At 45.3% G+C, this 23,913-nt stretch overlaps 1 protein-coding gene across 1 annotated transcript in view; it reads left to right on the top strand.

The window, feature by feature from the left end:
- The window catches only part of CACNA1C (calcium voltage-gated channel subunit alpha1 C), a 2,189,932-nt gene that overhangs the window by 674,574 nt on the left and 1,491,445 nt on the right, over nt 1–23,913 (top strand). The window contains exon 2 of the mRNA XM_085652198.1: nt 22,906–23,229. Coding sequence (XP_085508324.1) covers nt 22,906–23,229 — 324 coding nt within the window. The remainder of the gene's footprint in view (nt 1–22,905; nt 23,230–23,913) is intronic.

Genomic DNA, 23,913 nt, shown 5'->3' with positions numbered 1-23,913 from the left:
TGAATCTCCGTTCAGGTCACCAGCGCTCCGAAGAATCTCTTATTTGGCATTTTGCGCCCTGGGTCGACGTCCAGGTCAGTGAAGGCCCTGTCATGAAGGGATGTGGATGGCTTTCTCTGGATTAGAAGTTGCCCAGAAGGCATCATCTGGTGGCTGACTGCCAGCAGCCAGAATCTACTTCCAGGACAGCAGCACTTTAAGGCAACCACCATGAAGGCAGAGAGGAGGCCACATGATTTATTAGTGACGTAACCAGAGTGATACCGCTGCCACTTCATAAAGGTTACGGAGGTCATCAGGTGTGGCTTATGTTGTCTACTTGCGCCTCGGTGGCTTACATAGGTGTCTACTCGTGCTGCTGTAGTTCTGGGTCCTTTACCCCAGCATTGAAATACCCACCCACTGGATGTCTGCCACCTCTCAGAATGTGCCCAGTTCCTCAACAACTTGAAACTTTCCTTTTCTACCAAGGCCCCTCTCTTCCTCTGTTGTATCTAACACACTTGCGGCCAAGAATGCAACAAACCTGTGGTATAGAAATAAATACATGACTTAACTAATTGAATTTTAATGATTCCCTCTGGCGGGTCTTTCAGTTCACAGTTCTCATCTGTACAGGGCTCACAGAGGCCAGTTATCTTGAGGTACACACGTATTCTAAGTCTTGTGTAACTGTGTTTGATATGTTTTTGTTCAATTTTGGTTCCTGTATCTTAACACTGCGCAGCCGCAGTCTAACGTAAGTCCTACACTGCAAAGATAAGACTATTATATTAAAGCCATCAATTTACATAATTATTAAACACACGAAACAGACCTTCAAAATGAGGTTGCAAAAACCCAGGAACAATAAAACTAAAGTCGCGTTGTAGAGCAGTTAATTCACTTCAGTAGGTAGGCGGTAGGTTTTAATAATGTGCTGCTACTCCAAGGTACAGGGATGCTCTGTCACAGTATGATTGGCTCTACGAAGCTACGCTTTGCTATGGTGTGTGGGCTTTTCCAAGACAGACTTGACTCGCCGTCAGCGTACAGAAGAGAGGGAACAGCCTGGAGGAAACTGGCAACATCCCATCACTGTAGCAATGTCTCCGGTTATGTGGAGGACACTCAAATGCCCTTTTAAACAGGATCCTTTCAATATTGTAAATTCTAGGGCTGATCTTGACTCTGCCGCCATGTTTTTGTCCATCTCGCCAAGTATCTCAGAGGGACTCATCCCTTGTTGGCACTGTAAGGGCTTCACCACCACACCTCCAGTCCTGTATATCCATTCATCTTACCATTTTGAAGACATTGTTGAACACATTCCAGGCTGCACAAAGCCGACCATTAAACAACTTTGGCCTGAAGTTATGAGATCCCTTTTCCGGGGCCAGGAAAAACCTTGGCTGGATCCCCATCAATTTACAAATTCAAGCACAGGTGCTTGGCCTGATATGGAAAATGATACAGGTCTGCACCTCGACCACCGAGCCGGCTAAACTTTATCAGTAAGGCGGCATCCTTCCCATGCAGGACCACAACGGAACATTCCGGAATGTCCTCAGTTTAGACTGGGAGTAAAGGCGCCGATACTCCTTCCATAAAACGATCAAGGAATTTCTTAATGCCGCCTTACTGGCGAGATAACTGATAGATTTGCTGCATACGCAAGTCATTTAAACTATACTAGCCATCCATTGGTTAATTACTGGGCCAACAACGCAGGAATGGAGTTCAGTTCGGTTACCCCTGCGTTTTATCCGTGTGCACATTTTAAATACATTTTTTGTTCAATGTATTTTTCTGTTTGTTTGTGAGTCAAGTAAGGGGTGCTTAGAAGATATACTTGGACGACATCCTCTGCGCTGATCCAATCATAAACAAATACCGCTGATGGCATTACTTGACTCCAAGTCTGGATTTCTGCCTTTGCCAAAGTGCCAGGTTCCATCTTTACCTAAGGTTTGGGACCCTAGGCATGCATCTGACAGTTGAGCTAGTTGTCAAAGTGAGAAACCTACCCTGGGCTCTCCCAGGGAATTGAGAAGCATCAGGTTAGTGCTCAGACCGCTTAAAAAGTCCCTTATGGGGCTTTGCTTCATCAATCAAGCATAATATGAACTGGTGCCAGCTTTTAACTGTCTTCAGTAAGTGACTTTTGCTTGATACCACGTGCGTGCCCACAATCAGGGGCACTACCTCTCTGGTGACGTACAGATGCAACTGTACTACTAGTAGAAGGGTACTCCATGTGTAAGGAGTCTGGTAGACCTTGTTTTCCAAATGAAGAATTTACCCCACTCTTTACATGGTTGTTCTGTTTCACTTCTCTTCAATTGGCCTTGTCTTCATTCCCGCACCACTGCACGCTATTCCAGGTTACAAACAATGCCCATACCAACTCCTGGGAAAGTAATTATGATAATGTACCCAACTTCAACAGCAAATAACACGCCACGCAGAATTGAGAAGTGTGCGTTCCTATAGTTTAGTCTTCGGCAGCTGATGTCTTCATTGTGGACCGAAGATACAGGGTCAGAAATGGTGCTCGTGTGGTGGTTGTTGTCAACCATACCAATATTGTGAAGGCATAGGCCAATAAACAGTACTTACTGAAGGTCGGCTGCTTCCATCCGACCTCTTCTCTGTCGCGGCCATCACCTGTACTACGGGGAATGCTCCCTGCGTATTGCCTCTCACTGAACCTCACATCTAGGGATGAATCTTTCTGAACAGAGTTTATCTTCCTTGTAGATCTCATGAGCCCTGTTATCATCACCTGTGGTGCAAGATTCAGTGCAAAACAATCAATCAGTTAATCAATAGGTTTATTTCGGGCATGTCCATAACTCAGTACAAAAGCACAACTCCTCATAAAGTAAAGCAAGTTATTACACCTTATTAATCAGCGAATGTGCAACAATGTTCACGACAGGACAACAATCAGCTGCAAGCTCCTCATCTGTTACGATCCAGAAGTGTGTCAATGTGAGATCGAGGGACCCAACTTTTGTACGTCATCCTCTGCTCAGTTTTTACAATTATTCGTACTCACACAACCTGTGTGTCCAGCTGCATGAGTGGAAGGATACTGTGCAGGTCTAACTGGACAATTCTACTGCAGATGACCTACTGGGACAATACATTTATATAGCGTAGTCTTTAAGGTGTACATAGATGGCCGTCCAAGTCCTCCACCGTGACTATTGTAACCTCCCATCAGTGCACCTCCTTCCTCATGGCACCGCATTTGTTCAATGATAATGTGCAGGAATATCTCCAAGGGTCGGATCTTCTGTTTGGTGAGCACAATGCGGATCTCGCCAGCGTTGCACTCTTTCTTCGTAGTTTCTGGTATGCTACCATGAGTTGAATTTAACAGACGGCTGCGACTGTCACTGTACCTGAGGTGGGAGAGTAGCACCTGTAGCAGCTCCATGAAACCACCCGTCACAACCGCGGGTACAGTCCACTTCGGGTGTCCTCTACCAAGGATCACGCTCACGTCTAATTGTCAGTCTGTTGAATCACAGTTTTGCTTTAAACCTTTAAGGAATGAAACATAAGAATAGATCAGATGTGGCGGAGATTGACTATATGGTCCCACAGAGGCCTTCCCTTGGCTTGTCATTAACTTTGTGTCGTGAAATAGTTTCCAAACTGATCCTTGAGTTGTTATATAGCCCCACGTGCTTGTTAGAGCTGTCTCACCCTAACCTGCATTGATGCTTTCAGTACTCAGTAGAAACAAGTTCCCTCATGAGACCAGTATGTTGAGTATCAATCTTCATGGTTCCATTAGAGCTGGTGCGGACACATAGCTATACATCGGGTGTACATCGACTGCAATGCTGCCCTTCTGCCAGAGCCTTTGCTTTGAATGATATCATAGCTACTTACCCTGCTTCCCCCCAATATATGGTATTAGCTGTAGTACTGACCTGGGTGGTTGTTGTATTCAAGGCATCATCTGTTCCACGTGGTCAACCCAAGAAAAAGAGGATACAGATCTAAGACAAAGAAAGATTCACTATTTCCTCACAATTCCTTGTTGACTCGAGAAAAATGAGTTCCAGCGCAGCCACCCTCACCAAGCGGGACCCGTTCCTTTGAGGTTACTAGTGATTTTACATAGAGTGCCTCTTGTAATGAGGTCCTTGTCTCCTTGAATGGTACCAGTCGGGGTGCAACGCGCATCTTGTAGAGCAGGATCTATCTCCTCACAGATTACCAATGAGCGTACAGGAAGTATCTTCTGTCAAGTGGACCATATCCCCTTCCAGGTTATCAAGGGTTTTAGTAAACACTATAATCTGAAATGAGGTGCTTTGTTTCAGTACCGGTTACCAGTGTTTCTACAGAATGCACCGCTACTACAAGAGTCCTATCTGTTTCCAGATTACCAGTCATTCCACAAATTGCACATTCCATAGAACTGTTTTATTGCAATCCATGTGATCATTGATTTTACAGCGCGTGCAGCCATAAGAGAGGTCATTATTTACTTCCAGGTTATTCGTGATTCTACACAGATGATACCCTGTAGACATATATGTGACTTCACCTAGTAAACGAATCCATAACAGCCTGATCTCGGGTCAGTGCAGACAATATGTGCTATTACAATGGCAGCAGTGATGAAAACAAGTTGCACATCCTGTTGCAAGTGCGTGGCATTAGCAGAGAGATAAACGGGTACCATGGCAACCGAAATTAGATCTGAGCATAAAACAGTGGTGCTTTGAACAAATGGAAAGATCCTGCTACCTCGGGTGTTGTGTGCAGGATACCCAAAAATGACCACTCTACACATAAGAAAGGGGTTATAGCACACATAGAAGCAGTTACATAAATAATCATGAAGTCTATGATAGGTGTGCAGTTTGGTGTATCAATTACCATTTTTTTTTCATCGCAGGTCGACACGTGTTGCACCCTGTTGGACTATATCAAGACTTCTTATAGCCATTGTTTATATATTGTCGGTTTATTAAATAGTACAAAATAAAATATTTTGTCTGCCAAGCGGATTGGTATGTGGAGGTAGTAGAAGTTGAAAGTAGTATGGGTGGAAGCGCTCCTGCTCAAAGGCTGTAGGTTCAGTAAATAGGTCATGTTCAGTATAATGTCAGGCCATAATAAGCCGCCCGGATATATAGTGTCTGTGGTTCAGGAGTGCGCCATCTTGTGTGCGCCATCTTGTGTGGAAAGCATTTCACTGCAATGAAACTTGCATGTCATTCATTTGCTCTTGGATCAAAAATTGTTCCACTATCATCCAAATAAAAATGCAAGTTCCCTGGTGCTAGGTTTCTTGGAAAAGAGCACAACCGCCCACGAGGGAGCCTTGGCAGACAAGCAAACGCCTTTCCGTAAGCCGAGTCAACGCTGGGGACACAACGTACTCCGCAGCAGAAATTGCAACGGCACGTCGTCGTATTTTTTTCTGTTGTGCCACCGGTTGGCTATTGTAGTCACTGATATCCCCAATTACAGGGCACGGGCTGGTTTACCAAGGCGCTAGCTAAAGAAAACACCTAATAGCATTTCATTATGGCCGCCACAGGAAGGCCTTGACGCGGACCCTTTCAGCTGTCAGTCACATGGCGGGACTCCAAACTGTTTACTCCATGGGAAGAGCGGAGTGTTTGGGGCTGCCTATTGTTGGAATGTTAGAAGGAGCTTGTGACAAATTTCAAACTTAAAATACCACAGGGGCCTTCGCGGTAAGCTGCAAATACAAAGGAAAAGGCGAGGGCCTAAATTAGGAATTGTTAAGGACACTGAATCAATGTGATGTAAAAATCCAGGTTTGTTTTTTATCTCGCTATCGAATTATTAGAATGCCAATTCTTTTCATAAAAAGAGTTCTCTTTCTGTTGTTAATCTCCTTGTGAAAAGCACTGATTAATCCAGCTCACCGGGCCGGGTGAGAGGCTGATGATAGCTGTCTTGCAAGTTTATCAAGGTACCAGTGTCACAAAACTGTCAGGACAGTATGGCTGAAATGGCCAGGGCCGGCCTAGGACCCCAAAGCAGCCCAGGAGATTTTGTAGGACCAGCCAGGGGAAGGGGGGCGCGGTGCAAGTGTTAAGCACGTCTGCTTTGGTACTGGGGGGCTGATATTGCAGCCCGCTGCAAAACCGGCCCCAGTAACAAACAAACGTCCCTCACTGCTGCAAAACCGGCCCCCACCCTTCCAGCCTCCCAGGAAAATGCCCGATGCCCACTACTGCCACTCCGGCCCTGGCAATGGCTCCGGATTCTAGCTATGTATTGCTTGCCCATTTAACACTTCAGACGTCTGTTGCCGACAAGCAAGGCCTTCCTGTTGCTCTAGTGTACACAATGGCGTGGATGTCGTTTCACCAAACAGCCATAGGCAGCCTACGTGACACCTTGCCCCACTCTTGACTCCTTAGACACCTCTTGTTTTCTGCAGAGGGGCTAAGAGAAGGTGCAGAGGGAAAGCTACAGAATGTAAACAGGGCTTCTAGACCCATCTTTACTTTCTGCTCTTCCCACTGCTGTGGCCCTTGAGGACAGGGCCAGGCCAGAGAAGAGTCTGCACTGGGAAGGAAGAAATGTAACTGTGGATGAGGGTGCATGAGGCATGCCCAGCTCGCCCACAGCGTGCGCGACTCACGGGGCCTGAGGACAGTGGTAGCGAGCTCGGGGCTGGAAAGACAAGGGGAGAGGGATTTGGGAAAGAAGTCAGAAAGGGACCCGGAGAAGGAAGAGAGAGAGAAGAATGACAAGACACAGTGAGCGATGCTCAATTAGATAGAGAAGTGATCAAACATACTGAGATGGAGATGGCTGGAATGGTGGAAACTAGACCTGAGGTGGGAGTCTGCAGCGTTTGGGATCTGGTTTGACAGTCCTGCTGTATTAGACCTACTGTTACCAATGCTTGGCTGCTCCCAGATGAGTATCACTCTCTCACTTCATGCTATTGGCTGTTTGGGTGTACTCTCCCCCCCCCCCCTTTCGGTACAATGCATAAGGGACTCTTTATCATCTGAAAATCGATAATTATGTTGTATGTGCACTGTAAACATAAATCGATCCCTTTTTGGCATACTTTTATGCATTTTGTAGTTTTGTTGTGATTGTTATCTCCGTGTCAGAGCTTGCACTCCTGCCCACGTTGGAAGGTTAAAGCCGGACCTATGGACTTTGTCAATGCTTTTTCCTTTTGGTGATGGTGATTTGCAAAGTTTCTGATTGTCGCGCTTCCTGAAGCTTGTAGAGTTTCTCATTTTACCTCGACCACCGCCGGTGCAAGGCTTTTCGGTCCATTGAAGGTCAGTTTCACTCTTCTTGAATCGAGACACCCTGGAGAACCTCTAACTTTACCTTTAGCAGAGCGCTTATTTGCACTTGATAAACGCATGCAGAATGTCAGCAAATGTATCTTGAGTTGAGCAATTCTTTTCAGGATGGCATTGCTCAGGAGAATCACAGCAGCTGTTTTGTGTGAAGTTATTCCTGGATTCACTGTCTTTACGCAATGGATTGTTGCATGAAAAATTGAAGAACTGCATTGTGGAAAATATAGGATGAACAGATCCAGATGTACAGGTGGTCCCCCGCCGACGTCACGACGGGTGGGGCTCATGCTACCAAATGTAATTTGCTCAGGGCTCAGCCTTGCACGACAGCGCAAAGGTGAGCCGGTGTGTCTAGCACAGGATCCGGCCTTGAAGTACACCCTTCAATGTCAATTCCTACATGAGGACAAGTGCACAGTAATGCGGGTAAGATGGCGCTTCTGCATAAACCACACATGTTACGCACAGGCAGTGCTTTAAATGGGAAAAAATAAGTGCAGGTACTCATTAAAATGAGCTAGAGGTGTGGCAAGTGGGCGGGGCTATGGGCGGAGCTAAGGCCAAGATATGATGATACATAATGACTTCTATACCAGTTGCAGCACATATCAAAAACAGCAGAAATGCATTTATGTTAACAAAACAGGTTAAATCATTACACAAAATAAAAGGCAAACAGGGTAATATGTTAAAAATGTCCTTGTTTTGTTATATTTGCAACTTCTTAATGTCAAACCGTTATTTGTTGTTGTTTGGGACAATGCTATATATCCTCAAGCGTGCACACACACACACACAGAAATAAGCAGACGTACACCAAAGCGGCTGAGCTAAGGACCTCAGAAGCGCCTTGGCAGTCAGAGACAGCTTCTTCTCGGACAGCCTCGTGCTCACCAGCACTAGCAGCCAATGAGCTTACCTTTCATGCGTACTGGTACTCTCCTAGGTAGTGGCGAAGGGCCGGTATTAACAGTGATAAAAATAAGAAGTGCCAGTACTCAGTACCCGTGACTACCGGCCCATTTAAAGCACTGCAACAGCCCTTTTCCCCACAGCAAGGCTCTTCCTGGTTCAGTGTCTTTACATCCACATCTACTCTGCATTCACAATTAACCTCTCATTTCTACCCAGCTTCTAACCTTCTCTCCCTGGTTCTGCCCCTCTTACTGCCACCTCTCACTTACTTTCTCCACAAGTCTCTTACATTTTGTCACTGTTTTTTCCCCCACTTGCCTCCTCTCCTCCCCTCCATGATGTACCCATTAGCTAAATTTGCCACCCGGCCTGTAATTTGTTGTCCTAATTTAATTGTTTGTGTTGATAGAGTACGCTTACTGTTGAGGCCTGTATTTTTAAATATTTTTTCCAGTAAATAAAAGCAGTACAAAACTATTTCCAAGCTGTGTGCGTGTGTGTGCGCTTGTGTGCGTGTGACTGTGTGCGTGTGTGTGTGACTGTGTGTGTGCACGTTCTGGTGCGCCCTGTAAATTCTGCAGGGCAGCGTTTTAAACTGAATTTCAGGCATGTGGTTCATCAATAGCTAAACCAATTACTTCAAGAAATACAGCAGATTTGAATTTGTATTAAAATACAATTCCCAAGCACCCATTTCAACACTAAAGGAATATCTGGTACTGTTATCTGAAAAAAGTGGCAATTCTAACTTAAGCTGTCACCTCACTTGTTTACAATCCTCCCTCCCCCTTCCTTCTATGTTCATCTCGGGTTGTCACGGGAGCTCATTTCTGGAGTGCTGCAGTTCCCTGCTGTTCATTGCTCTTTGGGCAGGGCTACTTTCACACCCATGGATCCTTCGCTGTTATCATGTAAATGCAGCCACACAAAGGAAAGCAGCTCCTGTGCTGAAAAAATACAAACATAAGAAAACCGGCTTTGGTAAAGATGGACTGGATTACTGACCAGCAGCCGGAGCCGAGGCCTAGCTATTTCACACACCTAAGGGGGGACGAGGTGGGGGCATAAGCACTTTCAGCATAATGGCTGTTTAACACCTAATCAACAGGGTCTGCCTAGACCCTGTCCTGTTAATCACAGCGTTAAGCAAGCCCTTCCTAACCCCTGCAGTGTTGGGAAATTCTAATGGGCACTACTGAGCGTTAGTAGGATCTATGCAAAAGGCTCCTCTGGGGCTCCCTGCCACTGCGAGATCCAAACGCAGAGCGGCATTTGTCCCGCATTGGAGGCGATACCAAACCTTAGCCTGCCATACCATCAATCAGGGTACCGGTACTCTCCCTGACTGAAAAAAAGTGCCGGTACTGACGGCTAGAAAATTTGGAAGTGCCGGTACTCAGTACCGGTGAGTACCGGCCCATTTAAAGCACTGCGCACAGGTATATCTGGCTTGTGCCCATGGACGTCGTTTGCGACCCCTGGCTTTCGCCTTGTGAACCCTGGCACTGCCTTTGAGACCCCTGGCCTCAGAGTCAGAGATGACAAAACCTGTGCCAGGAACACAGGTCCAGCTCGTCCGTACGGTTGCGGCTCCACTTTCCTTGTTTTCTGTCAGTTTTTTATTACAGTAATAGTGAATAATATTGTATTATTCACTATCAGTGTACTAAAGAATTGATTACAATTAACTGGCAGCAGAGGTAAGTAAAAAACATGCCTTTAAATGCAGGTTGCGTGCGTGCTTGCAGGTGAGAGCGAGTGGGTGTATGGGTGCATGTGTGAATGTGTAAGTATGAGGGTGTGAGTGAAAGGAAAGGTTCAATGGCATGTGATGTCACTTCCGTAAGCCCTGGCTTTTTGATGAATTGGCGTTCCTGCTTGTGCCAGGTGTCACTTGGTGCAACAGACGTGCGCAAAGCCAGGGCGTGCTCCTTGAGCAGGTCTGGGTTTGTGCTGAACCCAGTGACGTGTGCACTCTTCCGCCCCAGACGTGCCCCATGTGCTTTAAGTAATAGGGCACGAGGATCTACTTGTGGTGTTAAAACTCTGGCACTAAAAAGGTAATTGACACTGTCCTTTGTGCCACAAATCATCAACCAAGTGCATTTAGTTGATCAGTTTAGTGTTCAATAATTATGTATTTATCGTAAATTAAAACAAATGTCATAATTTTCCCATGAATGCAACACAGCAAAGCAATTTTTCATCTTTCGCTATGTTTTCCTGTGTGAGGGTGAAAGAAACATCTGAATGTTGCACACCCTTAGCCACGGGGCCTCCCGGTGCTTTCCACAGGGCGCACCTCAGGCAGCTCTGCTCAGCTGTAGCAGGGTTGAAGCGTCATCATATTATCAAGAACAATGCTGGGGCACATGCGTCACAGGGCCTTTGTCGGGTTCTGTCCCTTGAACTGGTGTCAGTCACAGGAGCCTGTTAATGTGGGACCCAGAACTACCCCGTGGTGCAGACATGCTTCCAGATGAGGACTTTATAGCTAAGCTTCTACCGGGGGCGCCCATGTCTGACAAATCCCACTGTAAATACTTATGAAAAACTTTTTATCGTAAAACGAGTGGCGCCTTGGTGGAGTCATAGAACTTGTGTCTTATAGAGGCAGCCGACATGTGGCAACCAGATTCCTTCAAACTGGTCCACCATCTGGCACACACCCCTGAGGACACACAGGAATCCTCTGTCTATATTCCACATTCCGGACAGACTCAACCACACGCAGGCACACTCACCGCTCCAAACTCAAGCCCATGACAGTGAACCTCCCTGTTTAACCACAAACAATGAGACTTGCATTCAGCTTCACAAACACTACTCGGACCACTTTGCATCCTGCTTTAATGCACAGACCTGGAGGCACCAGCAACAATCTTGTCCGAGTCCGTTTACAGAAACCCGCGAAGGTGCTTAGTAGATAATTCTCGCGCAGCTTTCACCTCCTCCATCCTGTGGCTTCTAAATAGACGCCTACTTTCATCACGAGCCTGATCTCACCTTCCAACAACCAGCTTACCCCACTCCCTCCTCCCCGCACCGTGTTATCTACTCCACTTTGGAACTCGAAACCAGTTCCATGTGTATCCATGCTCCACGGCTGCCACGCCCCTCGCCACATGCTCTATTCTTCATTGTTTACAGAACAGATATTCCTTCCCACATATGACAATTTTTCTTCTCCCATTCAAGAGCCCAACGGCCATTCCATCCGCACCACGCTTCAGACGATACTGCCGCTTGCGCTCCCTTCGATGCTGCACTACAGCCTGAGCGGTGCCTGCTTGATACACCTCTGTAGGGCCTAACAAACCACTTAGCACAATCATATGTCTGGCACCACCCTCTAGGTAACTGTAAAGGTGTAAAGTTAGTAACAGTCTATAGGGTCGTCCCATAGGCCCACAGAGCTAATAGTAAACACAGCACGCCAAGATCAGTTACTGTCCCTGTGTGCGTTTATTGTTATTATTGGAGGGTGAATCTAGCTAGCGACCCATGGAGCTCTGAATAATGGTGGGAGCCCTGAGTTACGATTCAGAGTAATTTACAGTGAAGATGGATGTTTGCGCTTTGTGAACCCTATTGTTTGAAGATGTGGTGTTCTCTAAAGAGGTGGTCTTCATCTTCTTTCTGATTCGCATGAGGGTTGGGCACATCTGATGTTGATGGGTTCAGTGTTCCAGGTCTTGGGAACTTTGATAAAGAAGGCTTGTCTTACCGGGCCACCGCGCATTGCAATGCAAAAACTGACCATGGGCTGGTATGACGGTGGGATTGGACTGCCGGATTTACGCCTTTATTACCAAGCGACGCAATTGATTGCGATTAACCAGTGGGTGTTCGGGTCACATGACGACCCCAGCTTCCGGATGGATCGCTGGCTCATGGGGAAGGGAGGGTACAACCGAGCGCTGTACTCCAACCCTAAGAAACTAGGCTTGACTGGCCCCATGGCCAGAACGGTGGAAACTTAGCATCTACTCCAGAGTCGTATGGGATGGTATGGACGGCTGACTAAGGCCACCCCACTCTGGGAACCTGACTGTCTGGGCCGGCTGAGCACCTGCGTAGGATTCGATAAATGGGATCTTATTGGCATCTCTAGGGTGGGAGATGTATGGGTTAAAGGTAAGAAGGCGACCTTCGCAGAGCTTCAACTTAAGTACCAACTTGCACCCTCTGAGCACTTTCGCTATCTACAAATAAGCCATGCTATTGACCGTGCCCTACCCGCTGATACTCCCCTTCCAGATTACTCGCCTTTGGAAGACAGATTGTTGCTAGATCCTATGGACCGTAGGGCTATCTCCTCAACATATAAAAAGTTAATTAATAATCGCACTGACACAATGCAGAAAGTACGGGCCAGGTGGGAAACAGAGGTGGGCGACTTGTCTGACGAAGAATGGAGGGATGCGCTGGCCTCCCCTCGGGAGGTGGCGATACCAATGCAGCTCCGGCTGGTTCAGCTCAAAGTTCTGCATCGAGTGTACTTTTATGCAACCCTGCTGTGTAAATTAGGTAGGCGTACCGATGAGCTCTGCCTGCGAAATTGTCGTCAAGTAGGCACATTTACACATATCTTGTGGGCCTGCCCCCCCGTACACCACTATTGGATAGAAGTCACTCGTCAGATGGCGCGGGCCATCAGGAAGGTGGTCGCCCCCTCCCCACAGCTGTGCCTCCTAAATGTGTGGGATGCTACGGACCTCACCCCAGGTGAGCAGGAGTGGGCGGCGTTGGGTTGGGCCATAGCTAAAAGAAATATTGCCTAGAAGTGGGGGGTAGCTACTGTGCCATCGCTGCGTGCCTGGGCCAATGATATAGATCTATCGATGGTGGCGGAGAAAACAGTCTATAAGGGTCGAGGCTGCCCCAAAAAATGGGATCACAAATGGGGACGATGGAATAAGTATCACTGGGACATTTGCATTTCTCCCACAATAAAACTCAGACGAGAGAGACAGGCCATACTAGACAATCTGGAAGTGGGTGCATTGACCTGAATGCTTGGAGAAACCTTGCCGAGGTACCGTGTGATGGGACCCCACTGGTCCTAAATTGTTCCGGGGATCACCTCTCTAATGTGTCGCTGCTTGCTGAGTCTCTGACCTAAATGCCCTTGATGTACTGCTTATTGTCTCAAATGCCCAACGTGTATTCCGTCTATGTAGGTGCTACGTATGTGTCACGATTGCTGTAATGCTGCATATCTCGTTGTTAATAAAAAGTTATTTAAAAAAAAAAAAGAAGGCGTGTCTTCGGGATTTCTCTCTTTACAGTGTTTTGTTCCAGCCTGGTGAGGCGCTGGCTTCTGGCGGCCTCCTTAGCTGGTTAAGTTCTCTGTCAGTTTTTGTGTCCTTGTATGTGAAGCAGACCATCCTGGAGATGATGCAGGCCTGAAGGGGGGGATGCTGTGCTTCCATGAGGGTTGAGGTGATATGCTCCAGGTTCTGCAGGCCTTTGGTTAATAGTGTTGCTGTTTGTAGGAAGTCTTTCAGGGGGACCAGTGTGCTGTTAGGCTGACCACAGAGCCTGGCATTTCCTCACTGGAGGTGCAAGAGGACTAAGGCGTCTAGTGTCTCCCTGAATGAGTTTACAGGAGGTAGAGTTTTACACCCCGTATATGTAACAAAGATAACCCCTGTCGGATATTTTTCTAATTTATAGCAACACCATGTGTGCTTAACTGCTCAATGACTCGTATAGTGTTTTGTTATGGTCCAAGGTATTGCACCACGCACCAAGCTATCGTTTTGAATCACGTTGTCGTATTGCACTGTCCTATCTGGAGAACAATGGAACACCAGGCAAATATCTCTTCACTCCCTTTAGTCTATGAAACATCTCTGATAACAGCGCCCAGCGAAATAATATTCACAAAATTAATAATATGACATGAATTACCCAACGCGTGGAACAATATTGGCAAGTTTTAGTTAATGGATGTTTTTACATCCAAATATTGTGATTTAAGTGGCATAAGTCTACACATAGGCCTATCCAGCCTTATACCATGGATGCCAACAACATATTAGCCAATTACTTTGAGGATTCAAGGACATCAACCATGTATATTTTGGTAATGTGTTATGGCTTCTTTCTAGCAATACTCTCATCAACAAACATATAGTGCACACCTTACATACCATAAACCATGCCTCCGTTTTAAAAATGCTCTTAAAAGCTTGGAACCTTTCCAGCAGTTCTTCTGTTAATACATAAAGAAGCCCCTTTAACACAACCTCACAAGAAGACAACCCTGACACACTCAAAAGCTCCTGCTCCTGTTGTCATTGTAAAATGATGGCCCCCTTCGTTATTATATAAAGTTGTGCATCAGAAAATAGATTAAATAAAAACATTGCCTGACAAATAGAGTGTGGCCTAAATATCGTTTACAAAAAGATTGCTCAATTGGGTGCACATTTTCTATTATTAACTCGGATGGGGCGATATTTTTGTAAATGAAATTTAGGGTACAATATTTTTCCTAGGTGATATTTAGTCCACAATATATAGTACCATACATATCACATAACCATCCCTTTATTTTGGTTATTATGAGACACTTTACCCACACAACCCCTGCTATTCCAGTAGAGGTTCCAAAGATCCACAGCGATCCCAGCACCACCGCCCTCCTGGAGAACCTCGCCAACATTTTCAGTTTAGACAACAAATTACTAGGGTATCGAGTCATTCATGATGCCGACCATAACTGTAAAAAGAAGTGTTTTTGGGATCTCCATTCTATTTTTGTGTTTAAAAAGCTTTATCAGATAACATCAGAAGATACATAAAGGCCAACAAATACAAAACAAGCATTGGCATAGCCAATAGGTCTCGCTTTTGGGACCTTATAAATGATTAGCCATGCAACACTTGATGTTGGTTAATGAAGGATATTGTGCTGGATCACTAAACACTTATAATGTCCCAAATGCGAGACCTATTGGCTATGCATTGTGGGGGCCTTATACTGTGGTGGTGCTGAGTGATGCTGTGGTAGCGTTGAGTGAAACTGTTGTGTCCCTGAGTGGTGCTGTCGTGGTGCTGAGTGATGCTGTGGTGGTGCTGAGTGATGCTGTGGTGGTGCTGAGTGATCCTGTGGTGTTGTTGAGTGATGCATTGTTGGCCCTGAGTGATGATGTGGTGTTGCTGAGTGATCCTGTGGTGGTGCTGAGTGATGCTGTGGTTGTGCTGAGTGTTGCTGTGGTTGCGTAGAGCGATGCTGTGGTGGCGCTGTGTGATGCTGTTGTGGCCCTGAGCGATATTGTTGTGTGCTGAGTGATGCTGTGATGGCACTGAGTGATGCTGTGGTTGTGCTGAGTAATGCTCTGGTTACATTGAGTGATGCTGTAGTGGCGTTGAGTGATGCTGTGGTGGTGCTGAGTGATCCTGTGGTGGTCGTGAGTGATGCTATGGTGGTGCAGAGTGATGCTGTGGTGGTGCTGACTGATGCTGTGGTATTCCTGAGTGATGCTGTGGTGGTGCCGAGTGATTCTGTTGTGGTGCTGAGTGTTGCTGTGGTTGCCTAGAGCGATGCTGTGGTGGCGCTGACTGATGCTGTTGTGGCCCTGAGCGATATTGTTGTGTGCATGAGTGACACTGTGGTGGTGCTGAGTGTTGCTGTAGTTGCGCTGAGTGATGTTGTGGTGGCGCTGAGTGATGTTGTGGTGCCCCTGAGTGATGTTGTGGTGGTGCTGAGTGATGCTGTGGTGGCGTTGATTGATGCTGTGGTGGCGCTGAGTGATGCTGTGCTGGCTCAGATTGATGCTGTGGTTGCGCTGAGTGATGCTGTGGTGATGCTGAATGTGTTATGTAGTGGAATTATGAAGTGTGCATTTGTATGTTGTAGTATTGCATAGCAGTTAATTGTGTCGCGTTTTTTTTAAATTATGTAGAGTTGATTGCTTGTCTTCTAAAGCCAGCTGAGTGCAGGAAGCAGCCTGCATCAGTTGGCTATATTGTTCATGTGATCTCGGTGGGCTTTGGATTGCTGTTGACTTGTGATGGGCTTGCGAAAAAACGTGATGAATGTGAACACCCCCGCTTGTGAGCTGAAAACAAAAACGTGGAAAACATTGGGCCGAAGGTTTTCAACTTTACCCTAAGTGCTTCAGGTGAGCAGCAGTTGCATTATTAAAGAACATATTTTTTTTTGTAGGCACAAAAACGCCGTAGATGCACACAAGGTACACAGGCATAAACAGGGCTAGAAGGAACACACATATACACAATGTACACCAACTGAATGCCACATAATGCATATATTCCCACATAAGGAGCATATAATGTTCCCCCACACTCAAACACTAGGCATCTAGGAGCAGCAGCCCCAGGGCACTGCAGTTTCCAAGCAGGGCCTGTGTGCGGGGAGCTGGCATAGAAGCTCTGCACGCACCGCTGTGCTGCTTGTCAATTTTATATAGTGTAAACTTAACCTAAGGATATTATAGCGCTTCATACGAAAACCAGTTGTTTCACAGTAGGACATATTTTTTTGTAGGCATGTGGAGGAAAGTAAGTTTGTTAGAAACACAAAATGTTTAGCTTTAGGGCAAGATTTAAAGCCCCATATTAGTGTGGGCCTTCAAAGGATCAAAACCCATAGGCACGCTGTACCATATTGTCATAACAGAAAAGCTGCACACATTCTAGCCAAGACTACAGCCACGCATGTTTGACAAAGACAGACATAGCCTTTGATTCCTGATCCTTATCTTATCAGGGCTACCTCCTTTCTGCAGCACCCATAAAACACCTTGGCAGTAGTGTGAACACTTGCAATAAACTCTACTTAGAAATACCAAAAGGCTGGCTTTCTCGGAGCAAAAACAGAATCCTCCTGCTCCACCTTTTTGTAACCATTAATTTTGGTAAATATTTGTGTTGGCATGAAAAACGCAGAACACGCACATAATATACACACGCATATACAGAGTACACGCACACGCACACACACACGCAAACACACACACACACACATGCACACGCACATACACACACACCAATTGAATGCACACATATTACATATGTACGCAGATAATACAGTGTTTTGACCCACACACAAAAAATCACAAATACATAATGCAACCAGCAGCAGCAACAGGATGCTACAGTTTATACGCGGTGCCTGTGTGTAGGGAACTGGCTTTAAAGCTCTGCACGCTGTGTCAATTTTGTATAGCGTGAAGTTAACCTAAAGATATTACAGCGCTTCATATCCAAATTGGTTGTCTAGCGCTTTATATATAAAACTGTTGTATTACAAAAGGACATTGTTTTGCATGTGGAAAACATTGCGTCGAAGGAGTGGGGAGCTAACTTCAAAGGGCTACACCTACCGTATGTCAATTTTATATAGTGTAAACTTAACCTAAAGATATTTCAGCACTTCATATGAAAACCAGTTGTATTACAAAAGGACATGTTAGCATGAATTTAACCTGAAGATATTACAGCGCTTCATATAAAAACTAATTGTACAGTGCTCTATATAAAAAAAAAACAGTTGTATTTTTTTTGCACATTAAAAACATGTTCTGCACACGCTGCGGTGCTGCATGTTAATTTTATATACCGTGAGCACTTCAATTGAAAACCATTTTAAAAATAAGCGGTGCTTTGTGTCTATTTTATGTAGCAAAACCTTAACCTAAAGATTTCTCAGCACTTCATATGAAAAACAGATGTAGTATAAATAAAAAGACTTTTTTCACGTGGATAACATCACTCTGAAGATGTATGGAGCTGGCTTTAAAGCTCTATATGCGCCGCGGTGTATCAATTTTATATACCGTGAACTTAACCTAAAGATATCACAGCGCTTAACCCCTTCAGCGCTGCGCGGATTTCCGCGCAGTGCTGAAGGTTCTGAGCGCGGGCGGGGCCATGACGGAACGGTTCCGTCATAAGCACAGCCCAACCGACGTGCATGACGGAACCGTTCCGTCATAAGCGTCGAAGGGGTTAATATAATAAAAAACGCAAGCTTTAGGCCACAAGCAAAAGCTTGTGGTCGGATTTCTAAAGCCCACTCACTAAATGTCTCGCCAGATCAGCACATGCGCTGGCTCAGGCGAGATCTAAAAATGGCATAATAAGCTAAGGAGTACAAAGTACAGCTAGCAATAGAATCAAAAAGAAAGCTGTTTATATTTTATAGAGGCAATAAGGGCAAGGAAATAAGGGGAGGGAACGGAGGGGTAGGATCTCCATTCTAACTCACATAGATACGTTTTCTCCTCGGTGCCAATTTGCAAAAGCTTTCAAAAATACTATTCCCACCCTAAAGTTCCAAAGAGGGGTGGAACGTCATGAAAAACATAAAGATCCTTGGTGTTCCTCAGTTTGGCCTTGACTTCATTTAAAGTGCTTGGCCAAAATGATGAAAGTCAGGTCAAAAGGTAAAATATTTATACTTGACAATAAATTAACTCTTAAATGATTGGTATGTATAATAAAATGCTTAGTACAAGATAATTATAAAGTATCATAGTTTACACCTTCCTAGTGAGAGTCGAAAACTTGACTAAATTATTTCAGTGAAGATCTTGTGAAAATGTGTTGTACTTTTATGAGGGGGCCAGATGCGGGAGCTCTGTTTCGTCAGCAATGAGGTGTCTAGAGGTAAGATTCCGTAGATCCCATGGAGAGACTGCAGCATTGAAGAGAGGGCAGGAAAGTAGATTGAGAGGCATTTAGTAAGTTGTTGTGTTATAGTGCACAACCCTGGCCTACCAGGATTGTAGAGCTCTTTATATGAGAGCTAGAGTATAAAATGGTATATAGGGACATACCATCCCACTGACAGGGTTTGGAATCCACCAATAAAGGTTCCTCACATTAATACACAAAAATCATCATCCACCTGTGAAGTCCAGTGGTAGAACTGTGAGGAGGAGGAGGATTGAGAGCCAAAAGATTGTTAAGAGACAACAGACAGAACCACACGTTTGAATAGCATTTGTCTCATTTTAATGCTCCTTGGTATGAGCTGGTATCTCTCTGACAGGAAGGAAGACAACACCTGCTGACACATGTCTCCTATGCGGGGTATGAGGGTGGGGAGCAGGACTTGTTAACAACTGTGTCAAAATCATAAAAGTGTTCCAAGCAGACCATCACAGCAGTTTTCCTTTGGGCAAGATCTATAATGTGTTATCAATCCCCTGGATGTTTCGGTACAACGGCGAAGTCTGAAGCTTGACTTACAGGCCTGCAGCAGGTGGCGCTGGTCAATGTTTGAATGAAGTGGTAGAGCAGTGGACCTTTCGAGCAGCTTTCCCAGGAAAGGGAGATGTAGGATGGGCAGTTTGTAATGGATGCATCAAGTAGGGTCAAGCTGTGTCTTTTTTGTTTTTTTGGGTTGGGTATGGTCAGTTTTAAGAGCGGGTGATATCGGCCTTTTGATATAGGCATGCATATTATGTTGAGAATGGACATTAAGATCTTAGTTTAGAGAAGTTTACATTTGAAGATGGAATGAGATTGGCTAGCGCCAAGACACCCAAGGGTATTCGTGCACTTAACAAATGTATTTAACTTAACATAACATCTATTTAGACAGTAGTTTAAAACCTATTGTTATGTCAGTGTGGCATCTGGCTATCCGTGGTTGTATGGCATGCCACTTGGGAGTGCTTCAAGATGGGTTTGTCAGATGATCTGGTGTTCACACCTAAAGTGTGTCTATTGGTGTCAATTTTGTTGAAGTATTTGTTTATGACTAAGAATTTCTCACCTGACTGGCAGAGCATGTGTGCGGGTAGCGGATATAGCAGTGGCGCCTCTCTGGGACGTCAGCCCTGCTTCAAGTGTTACTTTCTGTGATGATGGTTAGGTGATGTCAGGCTTTGCCTGTGTTGTGTCTTGTTTCATTTACTCTTTATAGAGAGAAGCATGATCAGCGTAGCTCAGTTGATCAACAAACACTGTAACTTAATGCAAATTATATACCAGGCAGCTGAGCAAGTACTTCACCAGAGAGCTTTTACATGTTTGGTGTATGTGCCTATGGCCAGTGGAAGTAGTGGAATTTTGGAGGGGGTTTGAGCATACCCTTTAGGAGGTAGCTCAGCTTTCTAAGAGAGAGACTGAAAGGTATGTGTGACCTGTGTTGTAGCTCTTCTGATTGCAGCTTAAGCCTGCCAGACCTGGCCAAGCCAGGTAATGTGGTTGGCAGGTGAGCTGAGCATGTGTCAGTCAGAAAAGAGGCGCCTGTGAGATGAGGTCATTTACTGAGGATCACACTGTGGAAGTGAAAAAGGATGTTCTTCACACTGTGTCTCAAGGACAGAGTAGGGATATGTGTGTGCTTATTCCTGTGTACGTGTACCTACACTCCTCTTGCTGTTCCCATAAGTGTGTGTGTGATGCTTTCTCACATTTCCATAGCTTTCTGATTGTCTCAGTGCTTCTGTGGTTAGTCCCAAAGTCTGTGTGTACTCACATGTCCCCACACGAACCCACGACTGTGCTTTGGCAAACTTTATTTCCACATATATGTGATAATGTCTACACCCCAGTGCTCTCTCCATACCTTTGTGGGTCCTTATTTCTCATGAGCCGTATGCTTGTGATTCCTTCCATACCTCTGTGCTTCGTTCTATACATGCTTCCTTTTTATCCATTGCCCAGCGCTTGCGTCATGTTTTTGTGCTGGTTCCTAAGTCCTGGTGTTTGCCTATACAAAGGCTTGATCCATACATCTGCGCTCATTCCATACCTCCTTGCTAGTTCTCTTTACAATATGTGCTGGTTCTATACCTCTGTGTTCTTTTATCTAGGTGCCTGTTCCATACATATGTACCTTTGTCATATCTCAGTGCATATGTGCATTGAAATGTATTCCTCTGTATATGTGCTGTAGGCATATTTCCACACATATGTGCCCCAGTGGTGGCCGCCACAAAATTCTAGTGGGGTGGCCGGGGGCGAGGGGGGTTAAGGGAGATAGAATAAAAATAAAAAACGTACCTGCCTGCGGCCAGCGTGTCTGTGCTCCTCTTCACCCTGGAGTCTCCCGGCAGTGCCTGGGACACCAGCACACCCAATCCAGCTGCTGCTTTCATAGCATGAGAGCAACGCCAGAATTGGTCTGAGTGGCCTTTTTTGCCGCTCAGACAGTGCCTTAGTACTTGCGGTGTTTTTCAGACACAGCTTGTGCAACACGGCCGGGTTGGAGAAACCTAAGTGCGCATGTCTGTTTGCCTGGCCTGAGACAGTCAGCCCAAATGACTAGCGCTCTTTACAGGGCACACTATCCCATCCTCCCTGCCATGCCCGGGCTCGCCCAAGACTCCATGGCTCAGTCAGTCAGCGGGAAAATAAAGAATATTGTTATATTATCATTTTATTTTCCGCTGACTGACTCAGTGAGGCTACGCTCCTCCGCCATTACGGAGGAGCCGCCCCTGCTGTGCCTGTTTTCTTATCTATGTGACTATTCTATACAGTTAGACTATTTCCATCTCTCTATGCTTGTTCCTCTACCCGTACCTCAGCCCCTTATATCTGAGAATATTTCCGTACAAGTGAGCGTGCTCTCTTATGAATGTGTCTGTTCCATATCCCCAAGCTCTTTCAAACTCTTTGGGCTTCTTTTCATACTTACATGTTTCTCTGTACTTGTTCCCTTATCCGCATGCTTGGTCTCTTTAATCTGAGCACACATCCATATGTCTGCGCGTGCACATTACACCGGTTCTATACATCTATGCTCTGTCCCTATCTTCGTCTTACATCTCTGTGTGATGCTCATCCAGCCTTCCTTCTTCTGATCTGCTCTGGTCCCCAAACCGTGGGAGTTCTTGATCCAGATGTGATGCTGTTGTCATGCCTACCAGTCATGTTGTAAGACTGTGCCTGTGCTGCGATGCGAAGTGTCTGTTCCTCTCAATATCCCATCTTGTATCTCGTGATAAGCCGCTCAGGCCTTGGGCATGCACCTAATGTACTACTGTCTTGTTTGATTTACCTCAACTTTGTATTATACATCAGCGGTTCTTAAACTGTGGTCCGAGGACCCCCACGTGTCCGCAATACCTACTGGGGCGGTCCGTGATTGTTGAGAAAATTAAATAATATTAGCAGATAATAAAGTATATACACAGAAAAAAGTAACATTGAAAAATGTAAAGGGTTCTGATAATTTGATGGAATTTGAAATTGGAGGCTGAAATATAAATTGATATCTTCAGCTTGATTCGTGGTAGAAGCACAGGTATGGCAAACAGTAGTATGGGCGTTTGTAGCCTCGAGTGAAGTACGTTTGATATCAAACAGAGAGGATGAATTAGAAGTAAAAAAGACAGAGTGATAGGCTACAACCTATATGCTTTATCTTTTAGACATAAAACCAAAATTTGAAAAACTCCAACCTTCCCATTAAAAATAAAATTTCTATTTGTGTATACTTTTTATTTGGATTTAAAAAAATCTTTCATAATTGTTCTTTGTTCGCTGTGTATGTGGTTCTCCAGTTTTGGTTATTTTCGGTGGTTTAATTAATAGAAATTGCTTAGACCAAGGACCCTGGTTTCCAAAGTGATTCAGTGGGGGTCTGCAGAAGTCAAAGGTTTAAGAACCGCTGTTGCATGTAGTAATGTTACTTTATTTTTTAGCACACTTTAATATTCTTGTATTTTTTTTGTAGGTTCCAACTATGCGAGTCCGCGAGCAGGCCACGCCAACATGAACGCCAACGCGGCTGCCGGCCTAGCCACAGAGCACATCCCCACCCCGGGGGCAGCTCTATCCTGGCAGGCTGCTATCGATGCCGCCAGGCAGGCCAAACTCATGGGCAGTTCTGGCAATGCCACAATATCCACAGCCAGTTCCACGCAGCGCAAGCGTCAGCAATACGGCAAGCCTAAGAAGCAGGGCACGACCACAGCCACGCGGCCACCACGCGCCCTGCTCTGCCTGACGCTCAAGAACCCCATCCGGAAAGCGTGCATCAGTATTGTGGAGTGGAAATATCCTTTTTTAACAAGAATTCTCATGTGGATTGAAAGCAAATGTGTTGGGGGCATCATTGAAATGTGTTGTAAAATATTTCTTATGAAGTAGACCAGAAAGATAGTCAGATACTGTCAAATATTCTACTGTACCAGAAAAGAAAGGGTCTAGAGAGAAGGCCGATGATGCATTTTTGCTCACATTTTTCAATTTTGAGACTTAAAATTGTATAGGTGTTGGGTCCTTGCAGGAGGCCATCAAAAACACACTAACATGCTATTGATGAAGGAACTAAGGGCCATATGTATGAATACATTTTCCCATAGAATGGGTAAAACCCTTTGATACATATGGCCCTAAAAGCTTAAAAATGTGAAATCAGGAAACTGACACTAAACATACTCAGTCCAGATTCTACACTTTGTTGTCAGTTAACCAAGTTCCCATTTTGGGCCTAGCAGCCAAATGACCCTTTAGTCACGCGAGGCACGTTCAGCTAGTCCTTACATTTTAGCCAAACAGCCATTTGGGTTCTGTAATTTGCATTTGCTCTTTTCACATTCTAAGTGGGGGACCCCAAGTCTCATCACAGAAAGCTATGTCACTAAAAAGCCAAAACTTGGACAACAGGCACATGTGGTATGAAGAAATGTGGTAGTAACGTTTCTGTACTCGGGTATTTTTTCTCAGACCCTTCCTTAAT

Source organism: Triturus cristatus, chromosome 4_1 (genome assembly GCF_964204655.1).
Source record: "Triturus cristatus chromosome 4_1, aTriCri1.1, whole genome shotgun sequence".
In the NCBI taxonomy this organism is placed as follows: Eukaryota; Metazoa; Chordata; class Amphibia; order Caudata; family Salamandridae; genus Triturus; species Triturus cristatus.
This window is presented reverse-complemented; position numbering and strand designations above follow the sequence as displayed.